This window comes from Heptranchias perlo, chromosome 7, assembly GCF_035084215.1.
Source record: "Heptranchias perlo isolate sHepPer1 chromosome 7, sHepPer1.hap1, whole genome shotgun sequence".
Taxonomy (NCBI): domain Eukaryota; kingdom Metazoa; phylum Chordata; class Chondrichthyes; order Hexanchiformes; family Hexanchidae; genus Heptranchias; species Heptranchias perlo.
The window spans coordinates 36,820,996-36,837,922 of record NC_090331.1 but is presented as its reverse complement, the minus strand read 5'-3'; the positions used below and the strand labels follow the sequence as shown (position 1 = coordinate 36,837,922).

Genomic DNA, 16,927 nt, shown 5'->3' with positions numbered 1-16,927 from the left:
GGGGGGGGGGGGGGAAGAGGGGGAGATCGGAGACGGTGACAATGGGGGCTGAGAGGGACTTCGGAGAGGGAGACATCGGGGGCTGAGAGGGACTTTGGAGAGGGCGACGTCAGAGAACGCGGAAGTTCCACCGGCTTTAATTGCTGGCAGAACTTCCGCATTCGTGAGGCGCGGGCGCACAGACGTGACTGTGGGGAACTCGGAAGTCGGCGGGTTGGAGCCGGCTTCCTCACCCGCTCGGGATCCAATTTTCGCAGCCCCCCAGCCCCAACGCACCCACGATTTCCTTTGAAAATCAAGGCCATGATGTCACAATGGATAAGAACATAAGAAATAGGAGCAAGAGTAGGCCATACGGTTCCTCGAGCCTGCTCCGCCATTCAATAAGGTCATGGCTGATCTTCGACCTCAACTCCGATCCCGGTATCACTTGATTCCCTTAAATATGATGAAGTCTAAAATATCTAAAATATTGTCAACAAAAATGATACAGTGGAGAAACTCTGATATTTCATGTTGTGCCTGCAGATGAAAGTGTCATAGTGAGACAGATACATACTCTATCACAACAAGATTAAAATAGACATTTTCATGAACACAATATAATAATCAATGGTGATATTTGGATTTATAACCTCTTGTAAGATTGCGTTCCTCATTTCGGACAGTATAGAAGTCACTAAATTGAAACAAATCTTATACTACAACGTGCATGGGATGGCATACGGAGAGGGTTACTTTCCTGATTAGAAAAACATCACAATAAAATTGTTTATTCTACTCATGTGAGGTACAGGCCATATAATTATTCCCCCCTACATATATAATCTATTTTTATATTGTATATAATTAATAATAGAGTGGCATTTTTGGGACAGGTAATTGGTACATTGTGAGTGTCATTTTCCAGTAAGCTCATTGGCCACTCTTCAAAGCCAACCAACTAGTGGAAATGATATTACCACAGATGATACTGCAAAGTATCTACAAAGTGATTTTTCTTGTGACATTCTTTCCAGCCTTCCGGAGTCTGCCAGAAAGCCAAAAGCCATAATGGAGTACCGACTTATTTGTGGCAAGCACTAAGGCAGGAAAGTAGGATTATAAAACACAAATTTGAATTACTGAAAAGTAAATTTAATAAGAATATTATTTACTCAAAAATTATGAATGCTTGAAATCAACTACTGGGCAGGGTGAGAGAGCCAAAAATACCCCATTAGGAATATTTAATTATGCACAGGGATACAGTAATGGGAGAGTTAGAATATTAGAACAATAAGCTTCAAAAAGCCAGACATCACTGAATAGCAATGTTAAGAACTGCATCAGCACACGTGTTTTCATGTAAAACTGAAGACAAATATGCCAAAATACTCCAAACCAACATTTTTCTAAGTGAAGAATGACGCAGAAGATTAAATAATTGAATAAATAAAATCAGCACGTCAGGAAGGAGCTGAAGCACAGAGCATCCTTTTGATTCTAGCACTCAGTGGTAAATGTGCATACTGGCATTGCTAATTATTTATATTCTTGTTGCATTTACTGTACCAATGAGTCACAAAGCTAGAGATTTAAACTAGCTACATGGCAAAACATCATCAATATGTGTGGCTGTTAGGAAATGTGAACAAGTGCAGCCCTAATAAACTTTGCACTAATGAGATTTGGCAGATGAAATCCTTCACACAACGATATGGAATGTATCAACATGCCCTTTATATTTAGAATACCCCAGAGTAAAATCATATTAATACAGAATAAAATGAACTATAACTTTCTTTTAATATCAAATTTTATTCTGTGCTTGTCATTAAATGGCAAGCTGATGAATTTAATTTTTTTCCCCTCAAAGTGCCTGCAATGCTTGCGAATTATTTGTCAAAACAATTAAACTCTGTGAGGCCAATAATGCAATGTTGGGCACTCAGGGTATCAGGGTCCCAATTTGCCAGAGGTCTGCTCAGCACCCATTGCACGTCACACAGGATAACATAAAATAATCAAGTAGGAACCACCCTTATGCTGCCTCTCATGTATAAAGGCCAAAGCAATCATGCCTAAGGCGGCCCAAAAAAGCTACACAGACTACCAATCTACAAGGAAGTTGATACCATCCTGTGGTGAGCCCAAGAAACCATTTCCATGATAAATTCAGGACATAGGTGAGAAAGCATTTACTCTTTCTGCCATCCAAACTGTTTTGGTACTGGCCTTCACTGGATGGTGACAATCACCTCCAAAAAGACCATCTTCTTTGCAGGACCTCATGGAAAAGGACCTCCAAAGCTGCTTCACTAAATGCAGCAGTTCATGTGTATGCACTGCTGTAGCCATTTTACTCCCACATCAGCAATAGAACAGCTTTAAGAGTGATCAGCAGACCTGGCGATGGATAACCCATCCCTCACTCTCTGCATGTCATGCTCAGTACACCAAGAATATTGCAATATATTAAAGAGATGACCTCAAATTATAGTGTGGAGTCAGCTTTCGGTACTACTGGTAGCTGCAGTGCCCAAAGACCAGCGATCCTGGTGCTTCTGTGCCAGAACCATACTACTAGCCTGTATATTCAATATTTTGCCTTTGAGTAATCTCTATGCTATGGTTCTGAAATAATCCCCATAATATACTTGCCTATGTAATACTGTGAATGTTCAGTTCTCATAATCTGTTATGTTGTCATAGTGATGGGTTATACTCACCCCATTTCCCAGAAACCCAAGGACAGGAATCACCCTTTCTTGCGCAATGCACTGAAGGATTCTGGGTGCACCATAAAGGCCTCCCATACAGGAAGCTAAAGAGGAAATGTACAGTCCTAATAACCAGAGAAACCCCACCAAGGCAACCTATAACACACAAAAAAGTCCATGGGGTACATTAGCAATGTAATTATTCTAAATATTTTCTGCATCTTTTTGAACTGAATTCTATTACTAATAGCTACATTATTCATATACAATTGTGTGCACAATAAATTTATACATGCTGCAAAATCCAAAGGGCTATCAACCATTTCTAGCACTTTTAGCTTCACAAGTTCATTTCACAATATAATATCATAAGCACTTTCAAGTCTTTTGATATAGGTACTTAATTCTCATTTCTTTTTAGAAACCCATGGAGATTTTAAGTGGTCTTTTTTCTAGTTTTTAATATCATGTTTATTCCTCACTTCTTCAGTAAAACTGAAAGTTCAAATTTACTCTAACAGTAACTAGAATTACCAGTAATCCATTTTCAAATTTGCAAGATAAGAAAAAGTGTATTGACAGGAAACCTGATCACACTATTTGCATTTAATCCAGTCATTTTGACATGTAACATCCCGAAAACCTAAATCTCTCCAATGCAAAAAGTCACAAATTCTGCAGATATCAGATCAAGTAGATTTTGTTTACATGACTGGATAGAAAAGCTGAAAAATCCATCACCAACAGATTCTACAAGGTTATCCTGAATGTACATATATTATCAGTGGTGTTGGTTGAGGGATAAATGTTGACCAGGACATTGGGAAAACTCCCCTACTCTTCTTTGATAAGTGCCACAGGATGTTTTACATCCATTTGAGAGGGCAGACCTCAGTTCAATGTCTCATCTGAAAGACGGTACTCCTGACAGTGCCACACGCCCTCAGTATTAAACTGAAGTGTCAGCCTAGATTGTATGTTCAAGTCTCTGGAGTGGGGCTCAAACACACGACTTTCTGAGGTGAGAGTGATATAATGAGTCAAGGCTGATACCTAGAAATGGTGCTGGTGGTCTAACAGCAATGGGGAGGAGGGGTCCCTGGGCATGAGATACTGAGACGGAGGCCATGAGACCTCGGAGTGGGCAGGTGGCCCGAGGTTGCATAAATACTGGGGACAGGAGTTCAAAAGGATTAGGAGTGGAGTCTTATGGTATAGGTGCAATGAGAGGGGTTGGTTCCGGCATTATTGGAAGCGATCTGGTATCTGGCACAATGAGGGATATAGAGCTGGGTTCTGCCTGGGTGGGAAAGAGAGGGAGAGGAGTAGGGTGGGAGGGGAAGGTGGCTGAAGGCTGTAGTATTTTGGGGGGGAGTGCAGAAGAGACACCAACTTCAAACAGGGCAGGAGGCGTAAGCAAGAACAAATGGGAAGCAGCAGTGGGAATGAACCAGGCAGCAGAAACAGGGGAGGGCTGCAAATGACCTGGGAGCTATGGCTGGGAAAAAACAAGGCTGGAGTTGATCACATGATCCACTCAGTCCATCAGAGGTATATTAAATAGATTAGTATCACATACTACTAAGATGGAGGCTCAGCTAGAAGGACTAAATCACAGCTCAATGTACTAAATAGGCAACTTGAAGTTTGACAAAACATTGTGACAAAAAAGCATGATGGAAATAGCTTGCCGGAAAAAATGTGTCAGAATGAATTGTTACAGCAACTAAGGGTTACATTTAAAGGAAGTACTATCGAATGCAAGGCTTTTGATACATTATAGATAGGTATTGTTTATTTGAAATGAATAAACAAACACTGTCAACTGAGGTGTAGGAGTTCTTCAATGCCCAAATACTACCAAAGCATTAAAATGTTAAGAGATAAAAACAGAAAATGCTGGAGAAGCTCAGCAAATCAGGCAGCATCTGTGGAGAAAGAAACAGTTAACGTTTCAGGTCAAAAGTCTTTTGTCTGAACTGGAAGATTGGTATCCAGCATTTTCTGTTTTTATTTCAGATTTCCAGCATCCGCAGTATCTTACTTTTGAAAATGTTAAGGGATATCTGTTACTAAAAGGTCAATATATCTGACAGTAGAAATTAATACTCATTTTACCCTCAAGTCTATGGTTTTCATTTTTTTAAACTGTAAGAATATAATATGAGACTTTAACATGAATTACTGATGTTGCCTAGGAAGTTATGCTGACTGTACGCTCTCATGTTAGAGGTTGAAGGAATCCACTGGAAAGAGGCCTGTGGCTTATCATGGTTAAGTAGCTAGATAATACAGAGTACCTTCTTAAATAAGTAATGTACTAGTTTGATTAACTTAATCATCTAGAATACTAAAGAAATTGAAGCACATGACAGAATGCTGGATAGCCCGCATAATCCTCTTATTTACACTGATATAATCAAAGAGCAGTCAGTAATTGCTGAAGCGAATAACAAATTGCTTTACAGAATCTTGCATTGGTGTAAGAATGTATTCTAATTTAAGCATCACCATGGTAATACCGCATTATTCAGTTATCAGACTTCATATGAAAATTTACAAAGCAGGAAGCTTAGACTAAGTGAAACAACATATATATTTACCTTTTCAGCTATCATGAAATTATATCTGAGTGCCTCCCTTGTACAAACAGCTCCCAGCAAAAAAACAAACACTAAATACAGGAACCACCTGCAATAAAGAAAATGTAGTGTACAAGTTACTTATTTTTCCTTTCAACCACTTCATTAGGTTGTATTCAGCAAAAAGGCCTCAAGTTATAATTAAATGTGGCATTTGTTTAATATTAAATTCATCACACTATATTAACTTATCAGTTCACTTGATAGAGGGCATTCATTTTACATGCTGATATTATAGTTAAATGAAGGACTAAAAGAGCATTTCTGCATCAAAACTATAATGCAATGTTTTGATTTGTAGTTTTCTCTAATTCTACTTTTATAATATTTAACTTTGGAAAATCAGATTGACAAAGTGTATATTGTTGTAAAGACAGAGCTGTTTGAAAGCAGAAAAGGTCTTTCAGTACTCAAAGTCATTTATTTTAAAAAAACACGATTATGTTTTTATCACCAAAAAGGTACTGATGAGTTTAATAAAGGCTAATGTTACTAGCACTGTTGAGTTTATTATAATATAGGGGTCAATTTTCCTGCTCTGTGTGTGTGTACCAGTTCAGGAAGTGCAATAGCACAGAAATAGGGGTAGAGACTCAGCAAAACATGCATTTCTAGTGGGCAAATGGACAGGCATTGGAAATTACTGCCTACTTCAGCATAGAGTTTGCAAATATGATAATGATGCAAGACGTGATCTTCAACGTCATTTTCCAACCTTTATGCTGGGTGCGCACCATTTCTGATTACCAGCTTTGGTAAAGATTACCAATGGCATCTACCCGACAATGTGGAAAATTGCCCAGGTACGTCCTGTCAACAAAAAGCAGGACAAATTCAATCCGGCCAATTACCGCCCCATCAGTCTTCTCTCAATCATCAGCAAAGTGATGGAATGTGTCGTCGACAGTGCTATCAAGCGGCACTTACTCATCCATAACCTGCTCACTGATGCTCAGTTTGGGTTCCGCCAGGACCGCTCGGCTGATAAATGGCAAGTAACATTCGCCCCAGACAAGTGCCAGGCAATGACCATCTCCAACAACAGAGAATCTAACCACCTCCCCTTGACATTCAACGGCATTACCATCGCCAAATCCCCCACCATTAAAATCCTGGGGGTCACCATTGACCAGAAACTTAATTGGAACAGCCACATAAATACTATGGCTACAAGAGCAGGTCAGAGGCTGGGTATTCTGCGGCAATTGACTCACTTCCTGACTCCCCAAAGCCTTTCCACCATCTACAAGGCACAAGTCAGGAGTGTGATGGAATACTCTCCACTCGCCTGAATGTTGTTGGAGCTGTACTCAATCAAGAAGCTCGACACCATCCAGGGGAAAGCAGCCTGCTCGATTGGCACCCCATCCACCACCATAAACATTCACTCCCTTCACCACTGGCGCACCATGGCTGCAGTGTGCACCATCTACAGGATGCACTGCAGCAACTCGCCAAGGCTTCTTTGACAGCACCTCCCAAACTCGCGACCTCCCCCATCTAGAAGGACAAGGGCAGAAGGTACATGGGAACAATGCCACCTGCACATTCCCCTCCAAGTCACACACCATCCTGACTTGGAAATATATCGCCGTTCCTTTATCGTCACTGGGTCAAAATCCTGGAACTCCCTACCTTACAGCACTGTGGGAGAACCGTCACCACACGGACTGCAGCAATTCAAGAAGGCGGCTCATCACCACCTTCTCAAGGGCAATTAGGGATGGCTGATAAATGCTGGCCTTGCCAGCGACACCCACATCCCAAGAACGAATAAAAAAAATTGGTTTTTGAGCCTTCTAAGGTTTTCAGAATTTTCATCACCCTACTCTGACAGTTTCCTTTTAATCGGCCTCATCCCTTTAAATTCCACATGCAAGGAGTTTTTGACTCTCACCTATCCAAATCTGCACCTGAATCAGTGAATATTTATGCAAATAAGATGACCCAGGTAATTTGAGTGCTATCATTCTGGTGGAATTAGCACAGTTCACAACCATTTACAACTGACTTATACCAGTAGATGAAAATCAGGATGCAGACATTCATCTCAAGCATGCATTTTATTTTGGAGTCAGGTTACGTCAAGGAATCAGAAATCATTCAAGTTAAACATCACTAGTTAGCCCATTGTATTTGATTTATACCCTATTTATACTATGCATTTGCTAAAGTCAGTAGCAAATTTGTAGTATTAGCGCAGTAGTGTGGAGAAAGTTTGAGGCAGTAGTTTCCACCTGAACTGATGATTTTTGGCCATGCCTTGCGTGCCAGTGCCATCTGCTCTGTAAAATTGAATGGTTGACTCTGACATGGCTACAAAGAAGGGCATGCAGGAACATAACATCATCATAGAAACTTGTCATCATGCTGTGTCCTGTGGTGATGCCACTTTCCCACATGCCTTCAATTGCTAAAAGTAAACTGGCCAGCTGTAAGGAGACAAATATCCATATATCGTTTCCTACCACTTTCTCAATGTCAGCTACAGTAATATAAAAGGGCTACTAAATGACCTTTGCAATCTAACACCACACCATTTTCAGAATACCCTCAAAATAATGAATACCCAGTTCTTACAAGATGTATACATGCCAGTTATGCAAGTAGGAACACTGGCAATATAGCTGTATGAACTTACATTGGACTAGTACAGATGTTGCTGACCTTCAAGAATAAAAGTGTAGCTGTTCAGAATATCTATCTCTGACAGGAACACAGACTGATTTTAATATCCTGTTTATACTGGCAAGTTTGTGTTGGTGTGAATCCAGCACAATCCTTGACTGCATTCTGCAACTCAGTGAACACCATGCTGAATCCCATACTCCAGTCTCAATCTAGGATTGGGGTACGAGATTCAGCATGGTGTACATGAATCTACTCCCCTCCACATAGATCTCATGTCAGTACAAATTTGGGTATAGTGCGGCATAAATTACACAGCTCGTTCGAGCCAGCATTCCCCTTGTTTGCTGACATCTGTCCATGATTAATGTCTGTTTAATACTCTAAAATCAGCCTTATGTTTTGACAGATGAGCTTTATCTTTAAGCCGTTAAAATTTCCACTGCAACTTATCCACATTTAAATTTTTTTTTAAATGGAACCCTTACTGGCACTTCCTTTGTTTTATTTTGGACATAAGATCGCACAATAATGGGGTGGAGCTGGAGACAAAGGTAACAGAAAGTCTGATGAACTTGATCCTACTTGTGGCTGAGAGCAAAGACTGACTTTGAGAAGTTGTACTGGGTTACCAGGCCAGAGATTCCACATAACCATGTGTCTGCTCTAGCAATCCTGGATTAAAAAGTAATAGTTAACTGTGTTTGAACTTCTGCATAAAAGGGAAAGAGTTTTAAGCAACAACGCCATCAGGGAGAAAGTTTTACTGCGTTGCTGATATTCTTTTTGGACTGATATAGAACTTGAACTGCAGGTGTAAAAGCTCTTGAGTCCTCGGCAATAAATGGAGGCCTGACAAACACCAGGAGCTCTTTCATGTTGCTCCAGGCATATCTCTTTGATGTTGTAAAGGGGAGACTCTGCTATATGGAGCCACTGATTTGGATTGTACTGTGTTTAGGAGCAGCAGACATGTTTTCTATGGAATCTGTTAAACTTGGCTGCAATAATCCATCATTTTACAACTGGCTTGTTTTAGATGGTTGAGAACGTGAAGGTCAAACTTTCTCAACAATTACTGATCTAGTTTCCCAGCAAGCACAGAGGTTGGAACACTATCCCATCACCTGTAGCACCCAAACCAAAGGGATAAAACAAAGGCGAAATATCATGGATGCTGGAAATCTGAAATAAAAACAGAAAATGCTAGAAACACTCAGCAGGTCAGGCAGCATCTGTGGAGAGAGAAACAGAGAAACTGGCAGTTCTGAAGAAAGGTCATCGACCTCAAACGTTAACTCTGTTTCTCTCTCCACAGATGCTGCCTGACCTGCTGAGTGTTTCCAGCATTTTCTGTTTTTATTTCAAAGGGATAAAAGATTTGCCTCTGGCCACAATGAGGTATCTATGGGAAATAAGTTTGCAAACTTTTATTCGAGTTCAAAACGGATGTGAACAAAACACAAAATTGACCATGTTTCAGCTCAAATAGGCAGTAGATTAACAGTCTTACTCGGAAAGCCCACAGGGATGGCTGCCTTGGCAAATGTGATATCTTAGACTCTCTTAAGGAACAAAATAGCTGAATATCCCCTAAAATAAGAAATGTACTGGTCCAGATTATTTCCATTTTAACTGTATCAATACAGATTCTTCTACAACTGCTGCTTCCTTTAGTTTTCTGATTATATGATAGTCAGTATTAATTAGTCAGTACCAGCATCAAGCAATACTATATCAGTTACAGCAAAGCTCTCTCCACACTGCACTCGTCACTTGAGTTAACAGCAATCTCAAAATCTACCGCCAAAATCATTGTGCCAAAATTGTATTTCAGTTCTGAATATTCCTCTATTGTACAAAATAAAACTGCATTGCACAAGTGCTCTACTGTGCAACAACAAAATACAGTTAGAAAGTCTCAATAAAGGAGCAGTGTAAATGAGGACAATATGCAGAGAACCTGCCTCTCAATAGAAATACCAGGCCACAGAGCTGGCTACAGCATAAATGGGGTAATATGTGCCAAACAACACATCAAATTCAGCAAAACGTGGAGAATCCACATACTATGTATGCGCTAAAATATTATTTCCATTTTATATACAGTCAAATCAGTCCAAAAATAGTCACTAAAAGGTGAAATTAATATATAGTCATTGTTCAAGAATTTCCATTTCTATTTTTTTCTATTGGAAATTCTTAGCTATTTTAGGCTGCTTCAATGGAGAGACGTTTTCAATATGGCCTGTACAGAATTAGTGCCGTTCAAAATTATGCCTACTTAATACACATTCTCATACAACTATAACTTACTTCAGTTCTATGATTATTATGTTGATTATATCTAGTGCTGTATGTTTGAAAAACAACGACCAGACAGTAATTCATCCACATAGCGAAGTCACAAATGCTGATTAGAATTTAAAACAGATCGATCATATCCAAGAACATGGCTCAAGTGCACACAACATTCTCTTTTTTTAAAAAAAACTATGGTTACATCAAAACTTACGAGATGCCCACGGCTGCTAGTGACCCAACAGGGATGTTGGACGCAGGTTTCTGGAGGTCTCCACTCATATTGAATCCTGCCATCACACCTGAATACAACAGAAATCAAAGTTAATAAAATAATAAAATAACAATACTAAAACTTGTATATCACCTTAAGTTTAAATGCTAAACACAGTAAATTACCTAGAAGTATTCTGACTTATTATGCAAGCAAAACTGGCAGCTATTCTGTGCCATGTGCAGTTGTTAATATGGAATCAACAGCCTTCTTGAAGTGGTTGCAATATAAATATGCTATAAGGTGCTAGCAGCAAGGCCATCGTAGACATTGCTGCAGGAGTTCCTCAGGGCAGTGTCCTAGGCCCAACCATCTTCAGCTGCTTCATCAATGACCTTCCCTCCATCATAAGGTCAGAAATGGAGATGTTCGCTGATGATTGCACAGTGTTCAGTTCCATTCGCAACCCCTCAAATAATGAAGCAGTCCGAGCCCGCATGCAGCAAGACCTGGACAACATCCAGGCTTGGGCTCATAAGTGGCAAGTAACATTCGCGCCAGACAAGTGCCAGGCAATGACCATCTCCAACAAGAGAGAGTCTAACCACCTCCCCTTGACATTCAACGGCATTACCATCGCCGAATCCCCCACCATCAACATCCTGGGGGTCACCATTGACCAGAAACTTAACTGGACCAGCCATATAAATACTGTGGCTACGAGAGCAGGTCAGAGGCTGGGTATTCTGCGGCGAGTGACTCACCTCCTGACTCCCCAAAGCCTTTCCACCATCTACAAGGCACAAGTCAGGAGTGTGATGGAATACTCTCCACTTGCCTGGATGAGTGCAGCTCCAACAACACTCAAGAAGCTCGACACCATCCAAGATAAAGCAGCCCGCTTGATTGGCACCCCATCCACCACCCTAAACATTCACTCCCTTCACCACCGGCGCACTGTGGCTGCAGTGTGCACCATCCACAGAATGCACTGCAGCAACTCGCCAAGGCTTCTTCGACAGCACCTTCCAAACCCGCGACCTCTACCACCTAGAAGGACAAGAGCAGCAGGTACATGGGAACAATACCACCTGCACGTTCCCCTCCAAGTCACACACCATCCCGACTTGGAAATATATCGCCGTTCCTTCATTGTCGCTGGGTCAAAATCCTGGAACTCCCTTCCTAACAGCACTGTGGGAGAACCGTCACCACACGGACTGCAGCGGTGGCTCACCACCACCTTCTCAAGGGCAATTAGGGATGGGCAATAAATGCTGGCCTCGCCAGCGACGCCCACATCCCGTGAACGAATAAAAAAAAAGAAAGCAACTTTTCCTAAGCTGGATTCACACACACAGACAAACCGACACACACACACACACAGACAAACCAACACACACACACACAGACAAACCAACACACACACGCGCACACACACACAGACAAACCAACACACACACACACACACACACACACAAACACACACACACAGACAAACCAACACACACACAGTGCTTGATAGTTTGCACGGCTGCCCTGCCTAAATACTGTTGGAATAAACACATGAATTTTGAAGTAAATTCTTCAACAACTGCAACATAAATGTACATTTGAAAAATTGCAGAGAAGATAAACTAAAGCAAATATGTCTGAAATGAAAATAAACAAGATCCCCTTGAAGTGCATTGGAAGTATGCAGGCAACAGCCTTGAGAATTATCTGATGTCTCTAGGTGGGATGTATTGTTATGGTAACCAGGCATTCCAAGACAAATCTTCAATCAGTACTATTTAAAGATAAAGAAAAAATACACAATGTGGTATGCTTCTGCATTTTTTGGACAAAATGCCAGACTCCAAGAAATTATTTTATTCCCTCAGTTTTATAAAAAAAACACATTTTGAGGGCAATACCCTCAGTTGCTGGAAGAGGAACTTTCCACTGGTTTTGAGAAACACACACCATTTGGCATTCTCTGTTAACTCATCCGCCATAACGACATTAAAATTTCTACCAGGTTTACTCACTGATGGAAAAATAACACATGATTACAGCCAAGTTGTAATAATTGACAATTACTACTTCAACTGCTGGAAGTAAATATCAATTTCTGTAAATAATTTCTTCCTCCCACTCCATATAGCTGCAAACAAATGCAGGTACATTAGAGGTGAAATTGGTCTTTGCCAAGTAGCGTGAAATGGGCTCATAGCAAATTCTGCACCCGTTTTACACCGTGACTGAAATCAGATAGCAAGGATACTTCCAAAGTGATCTTAAGGCCTGAAAAAAGTGAAGACTGGCACAGATATAGATGGGATACATATAGCTTGTAAGCCACATTACTGGATCGCACAGCTCCATGGTGAAAATGAGCAGAGACTTTGCCAACAAGTGGCAGATGTCCTTGATTTGCATTAATAAGGACTCGTTTCACATGCAAATCCAAGGTCTACAAAAAGTTAAATCCTTGCAAGGGCTGAAACTGAACCCATTTCAAACACCGAGGGGCTAGAGTTTCCTCTGCTATCCTTTATTCAGGGATGGCCTATTATGCTAGGGACAGAGTCAGGACTCCCCCAGTGACTCAGCAGGTTAAATTAGGGCGTGCCTCAGCTTCTCCTTCCGAATCAGTGTGGTTATAATGAATTGCATTGACAATTCTATCCAAGGTTGTGACAAATGTAAATAAGCAACACTAACATTTTAATAACTACTTATATTATCTTACCAGTAGCAGTAGGAAAGAAGACACCAAAAACTGTGAAGAAACTTTCTTCTGGGCTGTAGTCTGGGAATGTGTTGTTCCCGAGCAGTTCTTCACTGTATCCCACAAACCCAAAACCTAAGGAATCAAAGGGGAATTTTACATTTTACATTTTCTGAAAGTTATGAAATTAAAAATCAATCCTGCATCTTTATTTGTTTTACCGGTTATGTTATACAGTGTTCACAGATTGCATATCTAAAAAAAGTCACATTACCTGATGAAACTATAAAACCAAAGTCACGCCACCCCCCCCCCCCCCCCAAAAAGGTCAGGGATTGGCTGAGCCAAACATGCCAGAAAGTCCCCAGGTTCAACTCCTGGTCTGCTTAAGCATCTCAGCTGGGACGACCACCAGGGTGCTACAGTTGATCTCAGCACTCTGCGTTATGTAGGAGATAACTTCTTGCTTCTGATTGCTATCATGACCTCTGTTGGAAGTGGATGCTGGGTGAAGGAAGAATCAGGCTTAGCATTGATGCCCCAATAGTAGAATAGCCTTCCAACACTCACTGTCACTGTCATGGATCACACATGAATAATGGCCTCTATGGCAAAGTACTGGGGGGTGGGGGGGGGGGGTGGCAACTGGTGCCTATGGAACCATATCCCAGCGAGGTCAACAACTTTAGGAGAGAAGGTGGGGGGGGGGGATGGAGATGAAAATTGGCAGTACATAAATAAACCATGGTCAGTCCAATAGAAGCACATTTTCATAAATTCTTAGCCTGTATCAATAAATGTGTCAATTTACTTGAACGATTCATTATCTAATTTTTTTTTAAACAATTATCAAGAATCCTCAAGTCTTGAACACATACCCAACGTTGTCACAACATAAATTCAATATGAGAATAAATTCTCGATAACAATCTTAACTACAACATGCCGGACAACTTTTAGCCCATATGTTCTATATACTATTAAATCAGGTACTGATTAGGCCAAAGAACCTCCATTTGATTTTACTTTTTCCTCCCAAGGTAAGTAACTGGAAGACTATAATATATATATATATATAAAAAATGATTGATAACTTTAAGAAAAGTTAACTGTTACTGAAAGGTTGGGAGCAATTTTCAAGTAGCGCCAAAAACAGGGGTGAAGTCAGCAGAACGGCAGCTCCGTCTGCTTGCTGGTGCCGGCATGAGGCCAAGTCATTTTGAGGCCCAGGCCTCATTATCATGATACTGGCGAGCTGCAGGCATCAAGCAGGTGCCCCGCTACACCCCACTGGGAGGCAGGATATCAGCCAGCTCCCACGCTGGTAGGGTTAAGACAATCTTTGGAGAGGGCCCTCAAATGAACCATTTGTTTGGTCATTTTTTGAGCAGCCACAATGGTCCCTTTAAGGACCACTGGTTAGGTTGCTCAGTGCCTGGCACAGCATCCATTCCACTTTGTTTATTTGTATCTGAAAATTGCAATTGGGGTCTTACAACCAACATAGGAACCCAAATTGCATATTTAAGCAACCTCCCACCTGTTTCAAGTGGGCAGGGCTGCTTTCCCATTTACAGGCTCATCTGAAAATTGCATTAGGCGGGCCTCAGGCATTGATAATGCCACCAAAGTTTCCTCCCTCTTCCCCAGGCAAAAACAGGTGACTGCAGTTGAAAATTTCACCTGTTGGGTCTATAGACTTATATCCCTCGTGGTCTGTAATGTTTCAAATGATGGGGCTCGATGTTACCAGGGCTGTGGGTTCGCGGCGGGGGGGGGGGGGTGGCTATTGGGCGCGTGGGTAACGCGCCCGGCGAAACCAGTCTGCCCCCCGCGTGATCGCAGCCTAATTGGATCCACTTACCTGGTCTTCCGGGTTCCCCACTGCTGATCTGCGCATCAGGCGGACTGCGCATGCGCAGTAAGATCTGTCAGCTGGAGGAGCTCTATTTAAAAGGGGCAGTCCTCCACTGACAGTTGCTGCAACAAATAGGAAAAATTACAGCATGGATCAGCCCACGGGGAAGGCTGCTCCCAGTTTAATGATGCCTCACTCCAGGTATCATTAGATGGGGTGAGAAGGAGGGGGAGGACAGAGATCGTCCTCCCGACGGGCGGGAGGAAGCGGCCTGCCTCTGCCACCAGGAAGGCCTGGCTCGAGGTGGCAGAGGAGGTCACCTGCACCACCAACATATCGCCCGCCTGCATACAGTGCAGGAGGCGCTCCAATGACCTAAGTAGGACAGCCAAAGTGAGTACACTTACTCATTCCCCTACACTCCATCTGCCACATCACCGCCCCACCCCACATCTCCTTCTGCACTGCCAACACTACTCTGTCACATCACCCCTCATAACCACTCAAACCTCATCCTCATCTTACCTGCACTTACTCACCTCGCCAGTACTCATCCCGCCACTACCACTCAACCCAATCCTCATACAATCTCATGGCTCGATCTCATACCCTCTCATGCATCTCTTTCACAGTCAGCCTCACTCAACCTGCCACTACCTGTGCTGCAGCCACAGGGCATGCATCACATATATGCAGTAGGCAGCGTAAGGCAAACGTGTCGTGAGCATGAAGGGGATGCACAAGGGTGTTTGAGGGTTTGTCATGGTTTTTACTTATATTTAATTTCTGACCAACTCACATCACATATTATATTGGCACCACTACTGCCACGTCTTTGCGAATCTTGTCTGGTTTGTGCAATAATGCCCGTTCCTGAGGATCACTATGAAGACCCACACCTGATGCCACCCATTGTGTCACTGCAAAGTGGGTGTAGGTGTACTCGCAGGGCTCTTTTGTGCAGACGACTGAGAGAAGTCGGCGATGTCCCCATTGGCACCCTGGAAGGATGCGGAGGAGAAGTTATTGAGGGCAGTGGTGACGTTGACAGCGACAGGTAAGAAGATGGTGCTCGGGCCAACCGGGAGCAGCTCGGCATGAAGGAGGCTGCAGATGTCCACGACTACATGTCGAGTGACTCTGAGCCTCCGTGTGGTCCAGGAAGCTGAGCCTCGGTCTGTGGACCCTGCGACGAGGGTAGTGCCCCCTGCGACGCATCTCTCTCTGCGGTTGCCCTCCCTCCTGCTGTGCAGGTGGATGTGTCACAGCACTGTGTTGTGGAGCTCCACGTCAGAGGTGGACGGCTTCGCCGGCGAGGCTGGTGATGCTGTTCGCCCTCCGAGGAGGTCATGACTGCAGCTACGGCGGCCCCCATCCGGAAGATGTACATCTGAGGGGGTCCGCAAGGTAGGTACATGTCTCTGGACCCCGGGGTAAGTGTGCAAGTTGGTGAATTTGATTGTCAGGAGGAGGGTGGTGGAGGCCAAACTTTGTCCCAAGTGACAGAGTGGCCTCCTGCAATGAGTGAGGGTCTCCCCACCCCCACCTGTCAAATGGACCTTTGCAGCTGCCACAGGCTGATAGCTGCAACACGTCCATTTCAACTGGGAGTGTTTCCCCCAGTATGGGAAACAGTCCCAGTTGTTTCTAAAATCCCACCCCTCCTGACATATTCCCTTAATCAGGTCTGTTAATGACCTGAAATACCTAGGTAAATAGTCTCAAGTGGCACCCCGCTGGCTTTAATTGCCTGCGGGAGTCCCACATGCGGGGGCTGCGCGCGCACGTCGGCACGTCTGTGGGGAACCCGGAAGTGGGCGGGTTGGAGCCGGGCTTCCGACCCGCTCCGGGATTCCCCGATTTTCGGAG

The 16,927-nt window shown here is 42.8% G+C and overlaps 1 protein-coding gene across 1 annotated transcript in view; it reads right to left on the bottom strand.

Moving 5' to 3' along the window:
- The window catches only part of slc12a8 (solute carrier family 12 member 8), a 101,684-nt gene that overhangs the window by 36,453 nt on the left and 48,304 nt on the right, over nucleotides 1-16,927 (bottom strand). Inside the window, exons 5-8 of the mRNA XM_067986772.1 lie at nucleotides 13,222-13,335; nucleotides 10,488-10,575; nucleotides 5,306-5,393; nucleotides 2,712-2,858 (exon numbers count right to left, since the gene is read on the bottom strand). Of these exons, the coding sequence (XP_067842873.1) occupies nucleotides 2,712-2,858; nucleotides 5,306-5,393; nucleotides 10,488-10,575; nucleotides 13,222-13,335 (437 nt within the window). The remainder of the gene's footprint in view (nucleotides 1-2,711; nucleotides 2,859-5,305; nucleotides 5,394-10,487; nucleotides 10,576-13,221; nucleotides 13,336-16,927) is intronic.